This window comes from Fusarium tjaetaba, assembly GCF_013396195.1.
Source record: "Fusarium tjaetaba strain NRRL 66243 chromosome Unknown NRRL66243_c0000213, whole genome shotgun sequence".
In the NCBI taxonomy this organism is placed as follows: domain Eukaryota; kingdom Fungi; phylum Ascomycota; class Sordariomycetes; order Hypocreales; family Nectriaceae; genus Fusarium; species Fusarium tjaetaba.
In genome coordinates, this window is record NW_023501409.1 from 90,791 (window position 1) to 114,266 (window position 23,476).

Below are 23,476 nucleotides of genomic sequence, written 5' to 3' on the forward strand. Positions count from 1 at the left end.
CACCTAGCCACTCGGTGCCCAACGGGGGCAGTGTACAATGTAAATCACATCATGTAATTCACATTGACATTTGATTTATCCATATACCCGTCGAGACCCCGTTTCGCGGTTTGAATATTTATGCGTCTTTGTGTAACCATCACTTTGCTTATCATTACCAACTATATGGCTTGTCCGAATAGGCTAAACAAAGATGAGCAATCCTACAAAAGCCGCGTCTTATGTTCAGTACCCGCTTGACGCCAAGTGCTACGTGCCCCCGGGACAAGACCCGGCCTTGTGTCACGAAATGCTCATACAAAACTCACCAGATTTATTCCAAGTAGCCGGTGGGGGAATGAATATGTATCTTGGTGGTCGTGGCGATAGTAAGCTCCTTTCATCTGTCACTTGCTGCTCTCAACTGGATATTCCGTACCTAATACCGATATTCACTAGGTGTACAGTGCCAGTTCATTTCCAGCGAGGAATTAGAAAACACATTTTGGGGCGGATGGTCAGAAGTTGCGTCTGAAGGGCAGGGCAAGGTATTGTAGGTTATATGCATCCCACGTAGCAACATACACTTACTTAGACAGCTGGGTACAACCTGCATTCTCTTGGGGACAACTTGAGATTACTGAGACTGCGTTTCGAAGGCTTCTGGCCGAGCACCGTGTGTTTACGCCATTCTTGGACATTGTCCACGGATTTGGAGCAAAGATCAGTGACTACCAGCGAGCCCAAGATTTTGTACATTTGCAGCTTCACTCCATGGAGGACTTTGGTCAGTATTTTGAAGACAAAGGTAGTGTAAGATCATTGACTGATGCAAGAATGTACCAGAAATCGCCTATAACATCCGCTACTATGAGCTAAACGGGCGAGGAAGAGGCAATCCATGGTCACTTCGTCAAGCAGGGGTTTACCAGCAGATGCTAACCACTCAATGCGTGTGGATTGTTATAAGCGTCTCCAAATATCTTCAACCACGGTTTGGGCAGTTTTGGGATACTGGTAGTAGCACAGAAGGAGGATGCTGCACGACATTCGTTCTCCTTGGCCACCTCGTCATACTGTCCATGGCTACGAGAAATTGGGGCGCCTACATTGAGTTCATGCGACATAAGTTAATATTTCTGGTACGTAATCACATGAGGCTCAGTGGCAGAATGTCTATGCAAAGACTAACTGTGCATATAGGAACAAAAGATGGCTTCCTCATTTGTAGATGGAAAGTCTTCTAATACTTCGAGTCTCTTGCTCTCAGATGTAGCAAAGGCCAGTGACTTATGTAACACGATAGAAACTTCTAGGGCGATTTTGAAAAGCCAGATAAACATTTTGTCAACGCTTAAGAGACTGCATGTAGGGATCAGCAACAAGACGAACTCCAGCAGCTGCGACGTCGCCAGTGCTTTTCAGCTCAAGCACATGGAGATAAGGAATCATTTGAAAGCTGTGAAAACCATGCAAAAGAGTGCTGAGAGAATTCCTCAGATTGTAAGCTCTCTCTTGCCATGCATGTCTCATAAGAAAGCTGACCATCGACGTAGATGTCAACCATTCTCTCCACTAGGGGGGAGGAAAGGCTTCACGCCACGTTAGCACAAATCCAGACCGGAGTTCATGGAACCCTTTCTACATCCATCCGAGCGCATGATGATGTAAAGGCATTGGTACAAGTCGCTACAAGCGGGCACCAGGATTCGAAGACAATCAAGTTATTAGCTGAGATTGCGACGGTCTTTCTTCCATTGTCTTTTCTAGCAGTAAGACTTTCCCCATGAAAGATGCGAGAAAAGCTTCCAAAGCATCAACTGACCTCTTCACAGGCGATATTTGATAGCGAGATCCTGCATTCTTCATATTTAGGAGGCCTTTACGCTGCTCTTTCAATCCCGCTGGTTCTCGTTGCAGTTATTGTGATTCTACTTTTAGAGCGCAAGGCCACAGAGGTTTAGCTCAAAGGATGACATTCATATCAGGAGTCCCCGATATAGCTTCAGTAGGCAGATCGTGTTATCACAGGCTGTTGAATCAATGTATGAGGCAATTCGCTTCTCAATGTCTGTAAGCGCCAAGCCAACCATGCATTGGACATTTCGTACGCGCAAGCCGAGTATCCCGGTCCACTCACATGTCAGCGCTAAGACTCTCCAGCTACCAGTAAATCCAAAGGAGGGCGCTGATCTGAAATATGCAGGCGACGTGGCGCAATAAGGGACATCGTCTCGTAACCCAAGCCTCTTGTTGAATTCGCCCAGACCAAGGCGTGCATAACCGCTGGGAGAAAAGATGCCGTTTCCGTTCTTGGCCAGGATTTACCCCATAATATGCGGGAGGCCAAGGCGGTAAAATGCGGGCGGGAGTGATCAGATAGCCGACTCCTCCGCATTGTATGATGCTGAGGCTTGTGAGGCCTCTCGTGAAGATAACTTCATCATCCGACTTTGAATCTTGGCACATATGCATGTCTTGGACTGGAACACAGCCTCAGAGAGAAAGAGAAGGAGAGTGCGGGGTTGATGAGGGATGAGTTGTATATAAAGACGCCGTTCTCTGTTCTTCGATAATCCAAAACACTTCACATCATCACTCTACACGCTTCTTCTCTCTCTCCCTACCAATTCCTCTACTCTCAACAACCTTTAAAATGGGCAGACTCGACAACGACAACTGGCTGTACCCTGGCGACAGCCTCACCAGCGACAGCGGCAGCAACGAATTCAGAATGCAAGAAGACGGCAAGATCGCCATCTACTGGGAGGGTGAATTTGTGTGGCAGAACACAGAAGACCAGCGCGACGACATCAAGGGCATCCATCTTCAAGAAGATGGCAACTTTGTCTTGTAGTAAGTATCTCGCCCATGGGAAGCTATTGCAGGAGGTAACAATTAATCTAGTACCCATGACGACGAAGCTGTTTGGGCTTCTGATACTTGTGGCCAGGGCGATGAGGTCTATCTCGTTGTGCAGGACGACGGAAATGTTGTCTTGTATAAGGGCGAGGATGATGAGGCTGAGGCCGTTTGGGCGACTAGCACCAACCAGATTTAAGCATCTCAGGCTGGTTTCTCATCTCTAAGTAAGAATGGATAGGAAGAAATAATGAGACTACTATTGGGCTCTCGTGATTTGACTACGATGTGGCATTTAAAGCCAGTCTGATGCGTAAATGTAACCGTGGCGGAATCTCAGCTGGATACTCCTCATTTTGCACATCGATCAGACATCATTATAAGAGCCACGCCCGGTTAGCTCAATCGGTAGAGCGTGAGACTCTTACGAGTACGCGATCTCAAGGTTGCGGGTTCGACCCCCGCATCGGGCTGTTCCTATATTCGATTGCGAGCGTTAGCGAGGCTTTCATTTTTGCATTTCTATCCTTCAGTACCTCCATTCTTCTATCCATTTATCCGACGTGCGTTGGTGACATTCAATGGAAGAATAAAGTTATGGATGCGTAATACTTCAATTACTTTGAGTTTGTCTTTTTCCTTGGAACCGATTTTAAGTTTATGCTCCGCGGACCCCGCTTTAGTTCTATGAGGCTGTCCTGGCTGTGATGTTGCCATTTCCGAAGCGGCGTTATCATTTCATCTTTATGCAGATCAACATAACGCCCAAGGTTAACCATGCGCATCGAAAAGCATCCTTTATCTCCGCCTACTTTGGAGGAGTTGGCAGCTAAACTTCAGGCCCCCTTGGCAGCCAATTATGAACACTCCACAGTGAGTGTCGTGGCTTGCCCGGATCTTCGGCAAGCGCCCTATCATCTAGCTACCCAGGGGTTATCAGGGGATGAGAAGATAGCAGATGTAGGAGGTCAACCGAATTTGTTCCCGCGTCCAAAGATGGATTGCGTTTGGTCCATGGCTGAGCTTGCGGAGGCTATGGACATGGATCCCGCGAAGGGGGGATTACTCGGTGCTGGAGCTGGACCGCATCCTGTCGTTGGGCAGAACTGTGAGCTTGCGCCAAATATTAGTTGGGAAGGCAGCTTTGAGAACGTCAAGAATGAGAGTCGCTATGCAAAAATCGACAAGGAGACAAGCGCTGTCCAAGTCCACAAGAGTCCTTCTTTGGACTGCGCCTTGATGATCAACCTATTCGGCTCCTCAGGCAATCCAGGTCCAGTAATCAAGATCACAGCTCGGAAGAGAACAGCCTCTGAAAGAAGTTTTGCGGAGTGTATCCGAAAGGGTCTTCATGAAGCGTACGGCGACTCGCAGACCGTCAGTCTCGGTGGACTCTTCTTGGTCAAGAAAGGCAAGGCAAAATACCATATCATGCCTGACTTCCCAGCCGAGAAAGACTTGCCATTTTATCATCGTAAAGATGTGGATAAATGGTTGACCTTCCACGACTTTGGCGCACCAATGCTTTGTTTATCCGTGTTGCATTCGGCTGATCATGGAGGAAAAATGGGTTTGCGGATTGAGCATACGCATTGCTACGCTGTAGACGGGAATAATGCTGGAGGTCATTATCATTATGATTTGGATGATACGGAGGATGATGTTGAGTATGAGGCGTATTTCAATACTGCCAAAATGATATATCGACTGGACAGGCCAAATTGATCTGGCGAGCTTACCCTGGACTTGTCACGAATTTTATACTCTGGCGCCCTGTCCTCTCCCAAGGGACCCCGGGAAATGTTAGTAAACTATGAAGGAGATTATATAAAAGAAATTAAATTAAATTTTTCTCGTTGCGCTTGCTTATAGAAGCCAAATGACATGGAATCGCTATGAATAACATCATGCAGCGCACAAACAATCTCCATTTTCTGGAATTGTCCTGTCACTCTCATCCAATCATAAGTCGTTGCGGGCGAATGGTTTAGTGGTATAATACTCCCTTAGCATGTTCTCTTCCAAGAGATGTCCTTCTGGGAGTGGTCCAGGGTTCGATTCCCTGTTCGTCCAAGATAGGTGGTTTAAATCCACCATTATCCGCTTCTTTTTTCCCCATTCATCTTTTTACCCTTCATCCTGACTATCAATGTCATGATCTGATGTGATGATCTGATCATGGATGAGTACAATAGCTGAATCCTTTTACCCGGGCGCTGCAAGCGAGTTCTTCCCCAGATTGGATACCCTGTCATTGAATGGCACGTTTTCAACTCGTGATGCTCGTATACGAACTGCTGACAGTTTTAGTCAGAACACCACGGAAACAATCCGTGCTTTCTCGTATCCTGCCTTATGAGACTGCAAGTCACAAATGCTAAGTGGAATAAAAATAAAAATAAAAATAAAGCTCACCCTGGTCCCAGTCTCGTTTTTTTGCCAAGACCCTAAGCAAAACCTTCAAGAAGCTTGCAGCCGCAAGGGGATAGCCGATGCGGCTTGAAAGATACTAGCGCTGACTTTATCGTGTTCGAAATGTCCGGTTGCGACGTTGACAGGTGCTGCAAGAGGCAATCCCCGGTCTGTCAGATCTGAAGAACAACGTTGCAGAATGTTGGATGTCGTGACTGCATCATTGAAGGCTGAGCATGATTCTTGAGAGATAAGGAAGGGTCTTGAAGAAGCGGCTGTCATTCTGTATTGGGTATTAGACGAAGCCCATGGTCAATAGTCAACGGTGGCTAGCGTTCAAGTGGCACGATCAAGTCCGTATCTGAAAGTGACGGAACCAACACCGTTGCCAACGTTGCAGCTATTTTAGGTCATCAATTCGTGAGATTGGAGGCGTATGCCAACAGCTGAGATAAGAATCGAAGCACTGGATGCACGTCATTGAGCCAGAAGATTACGGCGTGTTATTTCCACATATTGTACATCTTCAATACGGCGCAAGCCAGCAAGATACAGGCGCAAATGTTTTGTCCGACACATCGTCACGTCCATGTCACAAATCGTGTGTCGCCAAGAGAAATAGGCGCATTGGCTCGCTTCCATATCACATTACTCACAGAAACTCCGCCCCCGTCCAATCTATTACCTCTGCCTGGTTTCAAGGATACGTCTCACCAGCCGTATTGTGCGACATTTTGTTCCACGCAATCAAAGCAAAGGGGGCTTATTTTACTCCTTACAGTAGCAGTACAGTAGATATGACAAGAATTCCGAGTTTCCCACGGCAAGTCGGCAGTTTATAATTGATTGCATGGGGGGTCCCCGCGGATCGCCGTGCCGAAAAGAAAGTGATGTCAATAAAGAGCTTGCGCGGCTTGACTCGCTGGGTGGAGCTGGAATTCGATAGAGGCCATGCTCAGCTGCGTGCTAAACCCTTTTTTGTGGCGTCTGGGAATGTTTCTGGCACGTTGCAATGGCGTTATTCCACTGGACGCGCTTCTATTTTGAGCACCTACAAGTGAAGCTGGGCTTGCATTCCAGCGGCTACAGTAGTTACCGTTTTACCAACCGCCACTGATTAACGCAAGGATAATTAATGCTGTCGCAGTTGTTTTACGGTATGAATCATGTTTCAGATTAAACAGAGGGCGAGATAGGGAGGCTAAGGAGGGGTTTCACTTTTTTACGGCAGATCCAGTAGCAGGGCCGAGAACTGCGGAGACCCGGTTAGATCGGAAGGTACAGGGCACTACAGGCACTACAGGGCAATCCAAGGGAGACAGGGAGAGGGCAGAACTGACAGTGCTTGGCGAAAGCTTGAGTCTTTGACCACGCGGCGTCTAAACAACCTTGACCCAGAACCTTGACTGACCTCCACTATAACCTTGCTTGACCTTGGTGGGTGTTATGACGAAACGGAATACGATGTGGGTTCGTATGACCCAGTCCAACTGTTTCTCTCGTATAACATTCAAGCTTTGGCCGCTTAACTTTCTTCATCTCAACATCACTGCACTGCACTGCGGCTTCATGATACTACCATGCGGTCTCACAACCACTTGCTGCGCGGCGTGCTAACGTTCGTGGCCATCTTGACCTTCTGCATTATTCTCACAACGATATTTCACATCAAAATATCAGACGGTCTCTCACTCACACCAGTCCAAGAACGGCCTTTCTTTTATGAGGAGCAACCCCCACCTGAAGACTCCAAACCCCCAAAGAAGACGTCACCAAAGGAGCCTTTCCATCGACGACCTCAACACAAGGACGATGGCGATAAGAAGAAGGATCAATCGAATACTCAAGATGACTACTACGATCTCCGCCTCGACCGTGGTGACGATGCTGAGGATAAGCCATACGTCGACTACCATCTCTTGACCAGTCTACGGAACAACATGGGCTTTTACAACAAGATCGATGCGAGAAAGACTGGACACAAGCTTTTCAATCCAACGATACTCGAACTGCCTCGTGATGCTAATACTACCCATGACTTTCTCGTCATCGCGCGCACGACCCATGTCGCAAAGGAAATCAACGGCAAGAAGTACAAAATCGCCCGTCAAGTCGCTACCTTTGCGAACCTCACCACCAACTACCTTGACCGACCTGTCATCCGAACCGGCGAATGGTCTACAATGCTGCTGGAAGACTTTGGCGGACCTGAACATCACTGCAAGAGACAGCCCGACATGGATAAGTATGTCGGCCCAGAAGACATGAAGCTATTCTGGACGCGCGCCGGCGAGCCTCTTCTCATTTTCACTCACCAAGTCAACGACGAGACAATGTGTCAAGGCCAGTTCCTCATTGACGTGCGCGCCGCCCTCCCTGAGCTTGAACAAGTCCTCGGTCCAGACTTTGCAGCACGTCTACCCTCAATCCGCTTCGCCGAACCAACACTCCTCGCTCGCGAACCAGCACCAGGCGAAGAAAACCACCCTCGATACCAGCGCGAGAAGAACTGGGCGCTAGCTCAGTCCCCCTTCAGTCCAGACTCCGAACTTTTGATGATGGTGGAGCCGGGACAGTTATTCCGTTGGAAATCCGCCGAGGAGCCCGTCGAGCCCATCGTTGCGGCTGACGACCAGGAGTCGGCCGTTGAAGAACCATACCCACCGACGGCGAAGCCGGGAAAGACTTGGCACGGCAAGAAGAGAAAGACATGCATCCACGATGTCATGCTCGACGATAGCCACGTCCACCAGAGCTCGCCTATGCTGAGTGTCACAATGTGCAACCGCGGAGCATGCGAACCCGATGAGCAAAACACCGTTCTCATGGGCATCGTGCAGCGCCGACAAGACTTCCCTGGCGCTTCGTTTACATGGTATGACCGTCGGATAGCAGTGTACGAATCAGCAGCGCCGTACCGCATGATCAGCGTCGGCAAGAAGCTCACGTACCACGGAGAATCGGACCTCAGCTATTCCTGGACGGGCTCCATGTCGTACTACACAAACCAGACCGAGTTCCCGCCGTCGAACCACGGATATCTCGACGATGAGGTATGGCTGGGCTTTGGCGTCAAGGATGCAGCCGCTGGGTGGCTGGACGTCCGGGCCAAGGATCTCATTGCAGATCATTACATGTGTCAGGGGGCATCGGTGGAATACAAGTATTATAGACAGGGTATTTCGGCATAGCGCGGTGTGTATTTTTTAGGTTGGCGTTAGTGGCGGACTAGACTACAGATACTGCTTCTCTTTGTTCTTTTGACCAGAGATAATTCGATACCAAATTTTATTATTGTGATAATCATGAATATTCTGTGTCGGTTGTTTGATGTTTGTCAGACTATTGATGGACAGATTTTGTTAGTGTCGGTCAACTGCCGAAACAGGTTTAGACGCAAGGGGTAAACGAAGCGGTAGTTGATGCAAATACGAGAATTTCAAATGGAGATGGCTCAAAGAATGATATGATGTGTTTTGCGTTTAGCAAAAATAGCAATCAATAGTCGCTGTCAAACGAGTCAGACGTTGACCGTCAGTTCAAAGTGAAGGGGTTGGTCCAGATCTGTCACATCACATCGCAACAACTGACAGCAGAACTACGGTACGGTCACGTCACAAATGATCATCCATTTAGTGAACCCAAAACCTGGTATAAACTGGAGCACGATTATACTTCTCGAACTTGATTGAATGCGTTAGTGAATCCAGCCGCTGATCCGGCATCTCGGCCAAATATGGAGAAAAGACCTGAGATCGACCCACGGATACACGGCAAAATGTTGTCGCGTCTTCATCAAAGATGTCGGCTAAAACGGCTCGGACCAACCAATGGACAGATGTTTCAGAACACGAGAAGCGCATAAATTTCGTCTCGCATATATATTACAAGGGAGAAGGAAATGATGGGATTTCGTTACGCTTCTTGTTACGAATGAACGATGCAGGGGTTGGACGCTGAACATTTTATTGAAACCAACAGAGTTTATATCACAATCCAGTCCTGAAACTCTATTCCCTTGCGTAATACTCAGAGATGTGATTAGGATTTGTTGGGGGCTTTGATGTCTTCCACGTCCTCGTCATCGATTCGTTTTGCACTACGTGCTGCAATGCCGACGTCTTCGACGTTGGAAAAGTCTGCGATACCAAAGACTTCATCCATGCGTTCCAGTGAGATCTGTGAATCGTTCGAGTCAGAGTTTGGGTAAGTATGTGCAGGGAGGAGGGACTTACGCCCTTGGTCTCTGGAATCCAGTATGCAGCAATCGCCATGAACAGATTGAACGATCCAAAGATGAAGTATGCTCTCCATGGATCGTGCAGAAGCATGACTGGCGTTGACTTTGATACTGCAAGGTTATGCACCCAGTGAGTGAAAGATGCGAGGGCAACGTTGTATGCACGGAGTCGATTTGTTGGAATTTCAGAGACATAGATCCATGCTACAAGATCAGTACAACTGTCTAGCACCAGGGCCTGAAGAACTCACAAACAGGGCCCCAACTCATGTTGAAAGCCGCAGCAAAGATGTATATCATAGCCAAAGCAGCGATACCCGCGGGAGGAGGATGATCACCCTCTCCAGGCTCAGGACCGAAGCGAAGGTACTAGTAACGTCAGTGGGAGTCAAGTTGTAACAAAGGGGGGAGCAGATCGCGTACAAAACCGACAAAGAACATGCAGAATGCTTGGATCGCACCGCCGAACATGAATGACTTGCGACGGCCGAGGGAATCGGCGAGGAAGAAGATAAAGATCAAGCATGTAACGACTTTGACAACGCCGTAGATCTCGATGATGGATGTTAGCCAGTGATGCGCGAAGAGGCTCTAGACGCTCTTACTCCTTGTGCGAACAGTGCAGTTGTCGTGCTGCTAAGACCTAATCCACTGAAAATCTATCATCGATTAGTGCAAACCTCGGGAACTTTGAAAGTCGACTTACAGTGGGTGCGTAGTAGTTGATAGCACCAGTCTACACTTCATCAGCAACCATCCGTCCAAATCATGTATTTGTAGAAGAAACTCACGCCAGTCCACTGCCCAAGCGTAACAATAGCCACCGTCAAAAGCGCTCTCTTCCTATTCCAAGGCAAAGTCCAACACTCCTTCTGAATCGCCCAAAACCCCGTATCCTGCATGATCTCTCTCTCCTGATCAATCTGCGTCTTCAGCTCCAACAGTTCTTGCTGGATATACGCATGGTCCACAGGTAATTTTCTCACATCTGACAAGACAGCTCCAGCCTCCTCCCACTGATCTCGGGAAGCTAGCCAGCGAGGTGACTCTGGACAGAAGAGCATGCTGAAGAAGAGTAATGCTGGACAGATGGATTGGCACCCTAGGGGAACCATCCATGTTGCTTTGCCGGGGAGATGTAGAAGGGAGCCGTAGTTTATGAAATAGGCTGTCATGCCGCCGAGGACGAGCAGGAGTTGGAAGAAGCCTACGAGAAAACCGCGGATGGCACGCGGTGAGTTTTCGGAGACGTATGTTGGCGCGAGCATTGTTCCTGCGCCGAGACCGAGGCCTTCGGCGAATCTACCGCCATTAATATCTATCCAAGGTGCGACGGTTGATGTCGTGGAACTTACCGTCCAATGTAAAAGACTGAGAGATGACCGTAAGAGAAGGCTTGCATGATACCACCGATGAAACCCGTCACCGCAACAAGAAGCAGCGCTGGCTTTCGGCCCTTACGATCAGCGAATGGACTGGACAGGAGAGCTCCAGCTATAGCACCGGCTTGCATTGTCGTGACGAGGTTTCCTGCTAGATCAGCTGCGTCTTCTTTCGGCCGAGTGTCAAGACCAAACTCCCTGTTAAGCCTGTGTCAGCGGTTCGCATTACAAGGCGCTTTTGAAACGAACCGTTTGAAGTCTGGCATAGCCAGCACGCCACCAATGATACCAGCATCAACTCCAAACAGCGCACCAGCAAAACACGCCTAAAAGTGTCAGTCCCTTATCCCCGGGTAATGCCCGCGGGTGTCTTACCGAAGCTGTCAGAGCGATGACACGCCAGTTGTAAATCTCCGGCGGATCAACACGAATAGCATCATTGCGCACAATGCGCCGAAACATGCCATGTATCGTCATCTTCGCTCACTTTCTTCTCGGATAAAAGATTAAAGAAGGATTGACGATAGAAATTAAGCTTACGAGAGCAACCGTCGTTTTAAGTAGTGGAGACAATAGAGGTCCAACACCCTCTTTCGCGGGAAGGCAAACAAACATAATGCGGGGTGTAGATCATGTCCTGGGGTAGAACTTGTCGGCGGGGAGTCTCGGGCGCGTGATTCGATGGTGGGCTTGGCGAACGACGCGGGGAGTCTCGGGAGGAAGGGTCGGTGATGTATATGAAAGCAGTTATTGCAGAATAGAGGAGGATTGTGCGCTGTTTGCTTGCTTTATTGAGGTCATTGGCTGGTATATGCATTATCTCGGAGCTTTTACGTTGGGGGCTGAAACGGAGGCTGCCTATTGCGGACAAATCACCATGCATGATGTAACCTGTCTCGTATATTCGTTCAGTTCGGTATCTGGACGACCGAGTCTCATTGCAAGATACATTTGATTGTGCATTAAGGGTATCACGAATCATATTCAACGCCGGCCCTATCTTACCAAATCTCGCTGTTACGTCTCCCGACAACGCATCATCACCGATGCTGACTATCCCATAGCGCATCTGGACTCTCCCAAATCTGCTCCAGTTCTGATCTTAATGAGGGTGTAGGCCAACCACATCTCTTTTGACATGTATCCAGCATTTCTACTACACATTTTCGTTCTCGGGGATTTTGCATGAACATTCCGGCTGCACACGCTGTCAGTTACTACAAGTCCGACGATTGCAATGCGGGCCTACCAATGAATAGACATTGCGAGGACAGCATGCTTGATGCATCCTCCGTAAGTGTCATGCCAATACCGCAGACCATCCTTATACTCTCTTGGATCTCCTTCTGGCGCTTGAGAAGGCCTTGGATGCCGTCTAAATGGGGTTCGTGTGCTGTAACGAGGATGCGGGAGCAATGATGAAGCTGCACAGCGAGTCCTGTCGCAATCAGCACCCGACCTGACTTCACAGTTGAGGCTGCTTACCAAAACATTGGGGATGTATCAAATGTGGCTGAAACACTTCACTCTTCCGATTTCCCATGGTTGGCAACGCTGAGAACTCAACTGTCAAATGAGACCGCCACTCATCCAACATCTTCCTCAGTGCCTTCGCCCAGCCAATCCTCCCCGTCAAGCCTTCCACCTCAGCGGATGAATCAACAGCGCAAAAGTTGATTACTTGCGCCATTATCCATACAGCACGAGAGGCTAACTCGTGACTGTCTAGATCTGCGTATCCCTTCTTGGGCATCCATGTACTATACGTTCTCCTCTTCTCACGAAAAGCAACCCAGATATCCTGTCGTAGCCAAGCCCACCACGTCGTACTTTCAAGACTCGATGTCTCAACCTCAATCTGTCGAGATCTCAAGATCCAGAAGACTCCTTGGAGATGCTGTTGCCAATCTTTACGTGACCCTCGTAGCATCTCATACGTTGAGACCATGAGCGTCGTAGCCATGAGTTCCTGGCTATTCTGATACGTCGAATAACGCATCGCTTTCTGAACGTAGTGTAGTGTTTGGTAGTAGTAATGTAGAGCAGTGTTTTGAGACGGACGCTGGTTGGAAGGGATGGTTTGGTCGAGTGATTGGTGGTAGCATGATAATGCGAGGATGGCGTTGAGAAGACCTGCGTTGCGGACTGCTAGATGAGGAACTCGAGTAGAGAATGTCCGAGCCGGGTCGAATAAGTCAAGCTGATAAGAAGTTAGTATGCATGTTCATGTAGAGTGTCATCGACGTACCCATGAACATATGCGATGCAGGAAGTTCTGAAACAAGGTCTGTTCGCGATCGAGGAGTGATATGCTCTCCGAGGCCTGCCATAAGCTTTCTTCGGAACTATTCGCTGCATGATTGTTGATTGCATCCCGGGTCGGTGGTTGAGTATCGATGATCCTTGTTGCTTTCTGCAATGGCGTGATGTCGCTGTCTGTTTGACCATCTGGTGATGTATCGAGTAACTCACCGTCAAGACCCAGTGGTGCATCAGTGTCTGGGAAGGCTTCATTCGATGCATCGTTTGCAAGGATGCCGAACCATCGAACTGCAGCGACGCTGGCTGATGCTGCTGGGGTCGTCGAGTTTGAGTCGGATTGTCCTCCAGACCAGTCATAGTAAGGCAGCTGTTGTGTCTGAAGATTCGCATCCCAGTTCAAACCCTCGGCGACATGAACATTCTGAGCAGCACCTAGACCGGCGTGCGACTGAGAGGCAGCAATTGATCGAACAGTCTGCGTCAATTCATCCTGCGAAGTAATGATCTGTCCCAACTGTCTCAGAATCTCAAGACTCGCAGGGTCAAACCTATCGCATCCGTCAGAATATAACTTACAATAAGTGATAAACTCACGTAGAATGGTCCTTCTCAGTATTATCATACGAACACGAGATATTCAACGACGCACAGAATCCACATGTCGGCTGCACATTGTCGCACTTTGTCTTACGCGCTCTGCACACATGACACGCCTTGAGACTCCTCTTCCTGGGATATCGCGGATCGGACGCGGGTTGACGCGGTCGCTTACGTGCATTGTCCTCCGACATTGTAAAGTAGCGTTTGATAGCGAGTGTAAGGATCGGGGAGATGTGAGATTACTTCCCGATGAGTTGAGGGGGCAATGTCTTGGCAGTGTTGGTCATGAGAATGGGATATGCACGTGCTGTGCAACCCCTCACGGGGAGTCTCGGGTATGGCGAAGTGAAACGCAGATCTGGGGAGATCGGCGCGAGAAGGATTCTGTGAGACGAATTAAAACAAGTCGATTCCCATGTTTGCTTGATATTTACTTTTGCAAGTCTCAGGTTGTCATTTATTGACTTGATCGTTGGTCAACTTCCCAGCCACCAAAGATGGGCGAACTCTCTGAACCTCCCAATGGCCATGTCAAAAGCAGCATCTCGTGGCAAACAGCACATTTAAAGAGTCGCCCAAAATACTTTTCAACAGATATTCTCATCGCAGGCGGTGGCTTGGGCGGTGTCGCAGCAGCACTCGGAGCTCTCCGTCGAGGCCGTAGTGTTTTTCTCACCGAGGAATATGACTGGTTAGGCGGCCAATTGACAAGCCAAGCTGTGCCTCCTGACGAGCATACCTGGGTTGAGCAATTTGGTGTCACAAGGTCTTATCGAGCACTTCGTGATGGTATAAGACAGTATTACCGCGATAATTATCCCTTGACAGAGGAGGCGAGACGGAGGGCGCAGTTGAATCCTGGGGCGGGACATGTCAGCAAGCTTTGTCATGAACCGAGAGTCGCAGTGGCTGTTATCGAAGCAATGCTCATGCCGTTCATCGGCAGTGGACTTCTCACTGTGAAAAAACGTGTCAAGGCCGTTTCTTGTGAGATGGTTGGACAGATCGTGAGATCTGTTGAGTTCCGAAAACTGGACGGTGAAGGGACTTTTACTGTTGATGCAAAGTACGTCATTGATGCTACTGAGCTGGGAGATCTGCTACCCATCACCAAAACGCCGTACGTGACGGGCTTTGAGTCTCGAAAGAATACAGGAGAGCCCAGTGCGCCGGAGGAAGCGCAGCCCCAAAACTCTCAAGCTGTATCGATTTGTTTCGCCGTGGATCACGTCGAGGGCGAAGACCATACAATTCCCAAACCTGAGAGATACGATCACTGGAGGAGCTGTCATCCCGATTTCTGGGGTGCACCGCTGCTTAGTCTCAAGGCGCCGCATCCTCGAACACTTGAGATAGTCGAGCGAGAGTTCACACCAAACCCCAATGATGATCCAGCTTCCGTGATCTCGGACCAGAGAAAGTCAGGAGGAGACATGAATCTCTGGACATTTCGACGCATTGCAGCGAAAGATAACTTCATCTCTGGAGCATATCGCTCAGATATCTGCCTTGTCAACTGGCCGATGATCGACTACTTCGAAAAGCCGATCATTGACGTTTCAGAAGATGAACTGCAAGAGCGTCTTGCCGAGGCTGCGTCTCTGTCGTATAGTATGCTGTACTACCTCCAAACAGACTGTCCTCGAGCCGATGGGAAGGGTACAGGCTATCCTGGTCTGCGATTGAGAGGTGATATAACGGGTACGGAACACGGTCTTGCAATGGCTCCTTACATCCGCGAATCTCGACGCATAAAAGCCGTAACCACCATCGTGGAACAAGATCTCTCCCTCGATGTGCGCGGTTCAAAAGGCGCAGTGCACTATCCCGATAGTGTCGGTGTTGGAATGTATCGTATCGATCTCCATCCTTCCACCGGCGGTGACAACTACATCGATGTAGCCTGCTGTCCATTCGAGATTCCACTTGGTGCTTTGATACCGGTTGAGAGACCGAACTTGCTCGCGGCGTCGAAGAATATTGGGACTACGCATATTACGAATGGATGCTACCGGTTACATCCTGTGGAGTGGAACATTGGCGAGGCGGCGGGTTTGTTAGCCGCGCATTGTTTGGACAAAGAGTTATCACCGCATGAAGTACAGGGCAAGAAAGAGCTGTTTACAGAGTTTCAGGATATGATCATCAAAGAGGGAGTAGAGACAGAGTGGCCTGATGTATCTGGATACTGATCAGGGTTCGCAGAGACGCTATGGTAGGTAATACTGGGTTACAGAATACAAGAGTCTTGTATCAAGATGGAGATGATGAAATGAAAGACTAGTAAACTCTAACTATAGACTGCTTAAATAACGGATCATAAAGGTTAATTCCATAGCAGCAGGTACTCAAATCTTACTCATATGGCTTCTGTAGTTGATTCCCTTCAACCTGCTCAGCAAACCTGGGGATGTGAGTAGTATGACACCACGGCTTCAACTCCTCTTCCTTTCGAATCGTCGCCGCAAAGCATCCCAGCCATCCCTCACGTGGGAAAGCGTTGTTGACTTCCTCGCGCGTCTGCTCATGAATAATCTTCCCAAAGTCCTTCACGTTGGGATGTTCACCCACGTTATCATAGATCGTAGCTAGTTGAATGAGCTGTCCGAGGAAGGTGATGTTTCCCTCGGTGCCAAGGTCTTGATGACGGATTATCGTCTCGCAAACCGCTTCGGCTTGGTCTTTGGTAGAGCCGGTCTCTTGAAGCAGGTTGAGAGCTTGGAAGCCACCCTGAAACTCAAACGAGAGACGAGTTGAAGACATGTTCTCGTCCGTGGTCCCGATGTCGTGGAGGAGGCAAGTCAGTGCCAGTGTCGAAGGCGAAAGAGTCTTGGCATGCTCTGGGAACTGCTGTCGGAGAATGACAGTAGCTGGCGGCAAGACTCATTAGTACATAAAACTCAATTCAACCGAGGCGGCCATGTACTTACACCAGTAGTAAACTCTCATGGAATGGTTATAAGTCTGCTTCAGCAACTTATCTTTGGCATGTTGCTGGGTCTTCTTGACGATTGGGTCATCGTCCGGGAACTGAATGCTTTGAACGTCAATGTACTCACGTTCGTTGATATAAGGTCCATTACTGAAGATCTTTCCGGCATCGACTGGGACAGCAGTCCATCCATTTGCAGCAATTTCACTGGAACTCATATTGAGAAAGGAAGAAAGAATTGGGGAGGATCAATGAGGGTTATTGAATTAAGCAGAGTGAAAAAGAGGAAAAAGGAATCGAGGGAAAATTGAGGTCAATAAATAGGAAAAGTCTGGCGCTGGATTTCTAATCAAGACTATCAACCTGAGGACGTCGTTTGAGGGGTAATGTGCGACTATCGACCTAAGGCCGTCGGTTTTGGAGTTTTTCGCTTCGATGATGGTGCACTTTTCATATGTCATCATGCCCGCTTACATGCGTCATTCGCACTAGACTGAAACTGCACAATCAACGAGATGGAAGTTCTCGGTATAGATATCAAACAGTTTCTTAATGAAATACCTAGCGCCTTGTAAATTCAGACCTTTCCAGCCACAAGTTCATACGAAGGCGGTGGAACCTCAGACGTGGGCAACTCGATCTCATGTCGAACAGCTGGAGTTGAGGGACCTGCTTCAACTTCTCTCGGTCGAAGAAGTTCCTGTAAATCCTTTCTCCCAACTGCCTTGATGAAGTTGACAGCTTCTTGATTCTCTTTGACGGTACCATCAGCACCGTAATTCATCAACTTCGCCGTCAGGTTATAGTCAAGTCTCATCAGTGCTAGCTTCAAAGGCGTTCTGTTCAGTCCATCGACCTCGTTGACATCAACACCTTGTGCCAGTAACGCTTCAACAGTGTTCTGGCGGTTGACATCGATGGAGTATGTGAGGAGAGTTTGGCCCGAGAGCATGCGGACATTTGTGTTGACGGCTCGGCTGAGAAGAGCTTGCACCACCGGGGTACTGGGCATTTCGACAGCGTGACAAATAGCTGGCAGACCAAAGATAATATCAACCGTTTCAGGACTCGCACCATTCTCCATCAGCATCTTTATAACCTCAACCTTCTCGTCGTTATTCAAGAACGGGTTTCTAATAACTTTGATGAGAATCGGTTGCTGATGCGCATCTGTACCATCAACATCGGCACCCCCCTCGATGAGTTTCTTGACAATCTGGAATCTCTTCATACCAATAGACGCCTCCAGGATACTCGTTCCGAGAATGTTGAGAAGCCTTGCACTTGAGCCTTTGTCAAGGAGTAGTCCTACCATGTCAGCGTTGCCGCTCTGAACTGCCGTGTAGAGAATGGTTTGTTTAACAGCACTCTCGGCATTGGGATCGGCGCCGTGATCGAGGAGAATATTGGCAAGTTCGACATTCCCCTTCTTAACGGCGTATACAATAATCTCCTCACCTATTGCATCCTTGGAACTTGCGTTGGCCCCGTGCGCAAGAAGAAGGCGGGTAATCTCGATGTTGTCTGTCTTGACGACCTGGACAATGACTTCCTCTCGTCTCTCATTCTTTGCATTGACTGGAGCGCCATTCTTAAGGAGGAACCTGATACCATCCAAGTTGCCTTTAGCGACAACATCAACAAAGTACGGCTTCCCAGTCTTTGATTTGCTGTGTACACTTTCCCCAGAATCGATAAGCATCCTGGCGACCTTGAGACTTCCGATAGAAGCAGCCTTGAATAAGGGCGGTAGCTTGTTGCTTTGTGCTCCAACCTGTAGAAGAATACGAGCGGTTCCAACCTGATCGTATCTTATGGCGCACTTTAGTGGTGTATCCCCATCTTCGTTTCGACCGTTGACGTTTCCACCTTGGGTGATTAGGCCGGAGACTTGTTGCTCATCCCCACGAGCGGCGGCTTGACAGAGCGTTGAGACCAATGGATCATGCTTGCGAAAGCCTGATGTAAGGGCTCTTAAGAACGAGGAGCCTTTGGGCCGGCGACAGTTGTCTACCGGACTATGAACGAGTGGTGAAGACGTTGATGGTGATGCTATGGGCGGCGATGTTGTTGTTGATACGGGCTCTGGATACGAAGGGGGCGCTACTTCTTTCTCCGCGACAGGCATTTTCTCGCTACTGGACATTGTATCCTTTAGAGCAGTATCTTTACCTGCTTTCACAAGTCTTTGGTCTATAGCCGACTTTACTGCTTCTTGCGCTTGATGGGTGAAAAAGGCTGCGCCTGATGGCCCAAAAGACTCATCCTTCCTGATGCATATTAGAAACTGAGTCAATATGTGAGACTGGCAACGTACCTGACGAGGGGAGTGCAAACTTCGAGCATGTAGTTGTAAACAACAAGGCAGCCTTCATGTGCCTTCAAGAACCCACTGTCTGAAGCTGCTGTATTCTCTAGCTGCCAGCTAGCCAATTGCATACGTAGAACTTCGAGTACCGTTTCATAAATCGTGAAGAGAGGAGTGAGAGTCTCTCGAGTGTCGCGAAGTTTACGGCTGTCGGGTTTGGTATGGAGGAGCTCTTCCAGGTCAGCGAGTCTGCGCTTCAGCTCCTCGAGACCAGATGATATAGCCTTGAGCTCTAGAACCTGCTGCTCATCTCGTTCGGCCACGCCATCTGCAGTGGCCTCACAAGCTCCTGCGCGCCTCGAGATGGACCTGCATAGGTTGATGAGATCGATGCTGGATGTCGCAGTCATACTGAAGGGTTCTCGCTGTTAATCTCGATATTGATGAGATGATAGATTTGGGGTCGGTCTGTTGATATATAATGCGGGGAGCTAGCCAAAGCTTGGCAGTCAGATGCTATACCGTAGCGTGATATTTCGGCCGAGCTTGTCGTGAGTTGATGACGATGATTGACAGGGGCTTGGGACATGGATGCGCGGCGCGGCGTAGCACCCAGACTAGCAGCCCTACACTATGATTCTTCGATGTTTACCTCCCTTAGACCAGTAATTTCTCATTGATCTGTTTCACTAAATCCGGCATTCCTGGGTATCGGCCTTCACTAGGGGCGCGAGGATTGTTACGCTCCGGCATCTGTTGATGCCACTCGTAACGGCCAAGTTTGCGGAAACGCCCTGCCGAATGCCTTATGCATCTCAGTGGGCTTGGCACCACCCAATGTGGTATAGCCATTACACTGTTGATCCTTCGCCCAGGACATTTTGGGGAATCCTTTCGAGGCGGCGGGAAATGCTTATGGGTCGGCAATCTTCTCGAATGCACTGCTACCAAGGTTCTTTCGTGGACGCGTCATTCGAGTAGGACGTCTAGGGGAGGAAAGAAAACTCAGGATCTTCACTTAAATGACAAAAAGACTTAGGTGAATTTGCATAAAGTGAGGGTCAGCATATGATAAGTTTATTTTGACACATTATACTAAGGTCTGGGGTTTTCTCGCTCCCTAAGGGACGTGAAATATTTGCAATCCACCTTCTAATCTAGCGACGTGCGAAAGCATGTTAGGGTTGAGTCTGTGATCTGACACCTGTGTCAATAAAGAGCGCTGTTGACGAAAATTCTCCTGTGTCGTGCACAGTTGATTGGCTGGTATCTGAGGCACGCCTGAACAAAGGCTTTGTATGGAACATGGGATGGAACAATATCAACAATATCATAAGCAGCCATGTGATTTGTCTCCAAGCGCCGTGTGGGTTCATTAGACTATCGAAAAGAACGCCTGTATAGGCAGGTTGGCGCACAGTTTGCTATGTTACATTGCCAATGTCTTCTTGATACTACATCCAACGACCCAAAGAACGGCAAAAACAAAAAGGCCAAAGGTCCAAGACTCTCCAACTTGACCACAGTATTGAGACTCATCGTCTACTTCTTGACATCTCCGGAGCGGCGAGTGTGGTTGGGGTGCTTGACAAGAACACCTTCCTCGAGGCGGCGAGGGTGCTTGAAGCCCTCCACGATAACGATGTCATCATGGAGCTTAGCCTTCCCCTTGGTATACTTCATGACGGCATTGACCTCAGTGTCCTTCATGACGATGATGAAGTCTTGGTTGCCAGCCTCCTTGGTATCCTTCCAGACAGCACGAGGGCGCTTGGGGGCCGCATGGTCGATGATCTCGACATAGTCATCAGCGATGTAGTCGAGCTCGATTTCGAAGTCCTCGAGAGCGCGAACCGACTCTTCCACTTCCTTGGAAACGGCCTCACAGGCCTGGCCCTTGCAGTCAACTGCCTTCTTCGAGGAGAAGAAGCGAACCATTTTGGGAGTTTGTTATTGGCTCTGTAGTTCGGTTGTCAGTATTGAACTTATGCCAGGAGCGATAGAGTCTTGGTTACCTTTTGAGGTTTAGTGTTGCAGTTGTGAGAATGGGTTTGTTATTGCGGTTTGGACGTTGCTTTGGGAAGAAGAAACAAAGTCCAGAGATCAGTTTTAGTGTTGCAGTTGTGAGCAAGTGTTTGCTATCGAGGTTTGGTTTTGGCTTTGGGTAAGAAGAAATAAAGTCAAGAGGTGAGTCCTAGTGTTACAATTGTGAAGAAGTGCTTGTTGTTGAGGTTTGGGTTTTGGTTGGAGAAGGAGAAGAAGAATTCAGAGTTGAGTTTCTGATGGAAAGGCATACCTCGGTGGAGAAGGCTAGGTGAATGAAGACTCTGGAGGTACTGGTAGAGACGAGCGTATGCCCATTGGTTATGGAAGAGAAGTCGTTTGAACAGACCCATTGTTTGTTTTCAAACGGATGAAACTAGCCTTTCGAAATACAAAAGGTTCGGTCGAGGCTGCCAGCTGTTGACAGTGCAAGACGCTAGCCTGTGTAAAAACACGTAAATGCTTCAAAAGCAAGTTATCAAGTTGAAGAGACGAAATGCACAGGGGAGCGGATTTACCCTCACCATTTCTTTCATGGAATACCCAGTACTATTCAGTCAATCGAATACGAACCTTTGAGATAGTTTGGCTTACTACCAGCGTTGTGCGAGTCCAGTGTCTTGGTTGGAGACATCGTTCTTGGGCATGCCTTTGAAATTGATCTAAGATTAGCTCAACAAAATGCTAGCAAAAAAAGTAACTCCATAAGGGGTTGTTTCTAGCTCTAGCATAAAGCTATTGTCTATACTGTTCTCCCGTCCTTGTATCGCAATGTCTCAGGTTGTCCAATCCATTAAAACTCTTATGAGCTGTCCCGGTACATGGATGACCCAGAATCAGGGAGCAGTAAGGTAAATCAAGAATCAGAAACCTACTGCACAAGACTGAGATGTCTGGAGTATCAACTTATGTGAGTAAGTGTCCTTCCAGTATTAATGATGACTGGTTTTGCACCAGCAGATATTAATAGTCGCCCAAGGTTCCTTTCAGGGGCATTCCATTGCTACCCCCGCCTCTTTTTGTCCCAGTACTTCGCAAGCGAGGAGACAAGACACTCGATCGTTCAACCATACGCCTAGCCGCTACTAACGTCCACAGTTTCGGATGCGAGGTCGATTTGCAGACTTGAAGGGGCCAGTTTGTTGCATGAGTACAGCATTGGTATTTAGACCACAAGAACTGCGTTTATCCCTTTCTAATAGTGCGGCCGGCCAGGAGGGAGATTGGGATAGTCATAGGGAGGTTCATACGGATTCAGTGGGACTTCAGGGATAGGGGGGTAGTTATAAGGGAACCGCCCGGGGGGAAGCGGAGGCCTGCCAACAGGAGGACCAACAGGGGGTAAAGGAGGAGCCGGAGCCGGTAAAGGAGCCGGAACCCGGGGTGGAGGTCGAGGGGGCGGGACTTGAGGGATGTTGGGATAGTTACATTCATTGCAGGGTCCATAGGCTGCATCTTGTGCTGGATCTTGTTGCTCATAATGCGCAACATATCCGACTTGCATACCAACCGCACGGCCCTCCAAGGTATATTCACGAGGTGGCCCCGGCTACGAGATGTTAGCTTGACGGCTTCACCAAGAGGGTTTAGACCTACCCAATCACCACCAACGGCGACGTTGAAAATAATGAACATCTTGTTCCACGCAATGGTCTTCCAGACCTCCAAGTCGCCAATTTGCGCCCCCGTGACCTTATGAAAGAGTTCATCGCCAACGTAGAAGCTTACACTCTCCTCCTGCCAGAACTCCGGCGTGCGGTCGATGACAACTTTGTAACTAGTTAAGCCCGTAGCCGTATTCGAGTGAGAGTACGACCCGGAGATACCCTTCTTCTCCTCGCAGATACCACCAGGAGACTTGTCACAATGAACAGCGGCATAAGTCTTTTGCTCGCCATTGACGTGCTCCATAATGTCGAGCTCGCCACAGGCAGGCCATATGGGACCTCCGGTGCGGTGGCTGTCACCAAGCAACCAAAAAGCAGGCCAGATGCCTTGCTTCGTGCCTCTGGGGGCCGTGCCAAGAGCTATGCCAGCTTGGACAATGGTCTTGACACCGGGTGGAGGGGTGAGAGTGTACGTGCTCTCGATGCGGCCGGATGTCCAACCTTTTACCGCAGTGGGGTCACGCCACGGATGGATATGAAGGCTGCCACCCATGATATGGACGTTTTCAGGGGAAGCCCTGTACTCTTGGTGATCGCCGTTGTGATCCTGGTACCAATGTTGAATGTTCCATTTGGAAGTATCTGGTAGAGAGCCATCGACCCCTCCGAAGTTGTCGTGCCACATGAGCCGGAACCCTGGAATCTCAGGGGCATTCCAGGCTGTGCCAGTGGCGGCGAGAGAGCAGAGTAAAATAGCTAGAAAGAACATCTTGAGTGCAGTGAGTTGGAGTTTGAACCCGGAATGTGATATTTTGTTGTTGAGAGAAGGAAACATGAAGGGGGGGGGGG

At 48.9% G+C, this 23,476-nt stretch overlaps 11 protein-coding genes across 11 annotated transcripts; 5 read left to right on the top strand and 6 right to left on the bottom strand.

Moving 5' to 3' along the window:
- Positions 1-193: 193 nt before the first annotated feature.
- FTJAE_9426 (uncharacterized protein) lies at positions 194-1,943 on the top strand (the record flags this gene model as incomplete). Its single annotated transcript, XM_037356346.1, has 8 exons — positions 194-368; positions 439-532; positions 579-766; positions 826-1,121; positions 1,183-1,273; positions 1,352-1,482; positions 1,536-1,751; positions 1,815-1,943. The coding sequence occupies 8 exons, from the start codon at positions 194-196 to the stop codon at positions 1,941-1,943; spliced, it is 1,320 nt and encodes a 439-aa protein (XP_037203531.1).
- A 692-nt stretch (positions 1,944-2,635) lies between these two features.
- FTJAE_9427 (mannose-specific lectin) lies at positions 2,636-3,040 on the top strand (the record flags this gene model as incomplete). Its single annotated transcript, XM_037356347.1, has 2 exons — positions 2,636-2,835; positions 2,887-3,040. 2 exons carry the CDS (start codon positions 2,636-2,638, stop codon positions 3,038-3,040), a joined length of 354 nt encoding a protein of 117 aa, XP_037203532.1.
- A 578-nt stretch (positions 3,041-3,618) lies between these two features.
- On the top strand, positions 3,619-4,566 carry FTJAE_9428 (ester hydrolase C11orf54; the record flags this gene model as incomplete). The annotated part of the gene is made up of 1 exon (XM_037356348.1): positions 3,619-4,566. The coding sequence occupies one exon, from the start codon at positions 3,619-3,621 to the stop codon at positions 4,564-4,566; it is 948 nt and encodes a 315-aa protein (XP_037203533.1).
- A 2,267-nt stretch (positions 4,567-6,833) lies between these two features.
- FTJAE_9429 (uncharacterized protein) lies at positions 6,834-8,444 on the top strand (the record flags this gene model as incomplete). The annotated part of the gene is made up of 1 exon (XM_037356349.1): positions 6,834-8,444. One exon carries the CDS (start codon positions 6,834-6,836, stop codon positions 8,442-8,444), a length of 1,611 nt encoding a protein of 536 aa, XP_037203534.1.
- Positions 8,445-9,294: 850 nt separating this feature from the next.
- On the bottom strand, positions 9,295-11,352 carry FTJAE_9430 (quinate transport; the record flags this gene model as incomplete). The annotated part of the gene is made up of 10 exons (XM_037356351.1): positions 9,295-9,432; positions 9,489-9,697; positions 9,745-9,862; positions 9,917-10,045; positions 10,099-10,152; positions 10,200-10,229; positions 10,285-10,795; positions 10,849-11,073; positions 11,125-11,201; positions 11,251-11,352. The coding sequence occupies 10 exons, from the start codon at positions 11,350-11,352 to the stop codon at positions 9,295-9,297; spliced, it is 1,593 nt and encodes a 530-aa protein (XP_037203535.1).
- A 740-nt stretch (positions 11,353-12,092) lies between these two features.
- On the bottom strand, positions 12,093-13,928 carry FTJAE_9431 (quinate transport; the record flags this gene model as incomplete). Its single annotated transcript, XM_037356352.1, has 4 exons — positions 12,093-12,313; positions 12,361-13,075; positions 13,124-13,685; positions 13,732-13,928. 4 exons carry the CDS (start codon positions 13,926-13,928, stop codon positions 12,093-12,095), a joined length of 1,695 nt encoding a protein of 564 aa, XP_037203536.1.
- A 306-nt stretch (positions 13,929-14,234) lies between these two features.
- Positions 14,235-15,929, top strand: FTJAE_9432 (fad-dependent oxidoreductase; the record flags this gene model as incomplete). Its single annotated transcript, XM_037356353.1, has 1 exon — positions 14,235-15,929. The coding sequence occupies one exon, from the start codon at positions 14,235-14,237 to the stop codon at positions 15,927-15,929; it is 1,695 nt and encodes a 564-aa protein (XP_037203537.1).
- Positions 15,930-16,092: 163 nt separating this feature from the next.
- FTJAE_9433 (cyanamide hydratase) lies at positions 16,093-16,887 on the bottom strand (the record flags this gene model as incomplete). The annotated part of the gene is made up of 2 exons (XM_037356354.1): positions 16,093-16,607; positions 16,668-16,887. 2 exons carry the CDS (start codon positions 16,885-16,887, stop codon positions 16,093-16,095), a joined length of 735 nt encoding a protein of 244 aa, XP_037203538.1.
- A 359-nt stretch (positions 16,888-17,246) lies between these two features.
- Positions 17,247-19,387, bottom strand: FTJAE_9434 (ankyrin protein; the record flags this gene model as incomplete). The annotated part of the gene is made up of 2 exons (XM_037356355.1): positions 17,247-18,939; positions 18,987-19,387. 2 exons carry the CDS (start codon positions 19,385-19,387, stop codon positions 17,247-17,249), a joined length of 2,094 nt encoding a protein of 697 aa, XP_037203539.1.
- Positions 19,388-20,519: 1,132 nt separating this feature from the next.
- FTJAE_9435 (uncharacterized protein) lies at positions 20,520-20,915 on the bottom strand (the record flags this gene model as incomplete). Its single annotated transcript, XM_037356356.1, has 1 exon — positions 20,520-20,915. One exon carries the CDS (start codon positions 20,913-20,915, stop codon positions 20,520-20,522), a length of 396 nt encoding a protein of 131 aa, XP_037203540.1.
- Positions 20,916-22,215: 1,300 nt separating this feature from the next.
- Positions 22,216-23,396, bottom strand: FTJAE_9436 (endo-1 3-beta-glucanase; the record flags this gene model as incomplete). Its single annotated transcript, XM_037356357.1, has 2 exons — positions 22,216-22,569; positions 22,617-23,396. 2 exons carry the CDS (start codon positions 23,394-23,396, stop codon positions 22,216-22,218), a joined length of 1,134 nt encoding a protein of 377 aa, XP_037203541.1.
- Positions 23,397-23,476: the final 80 nt, after the last annotated feature.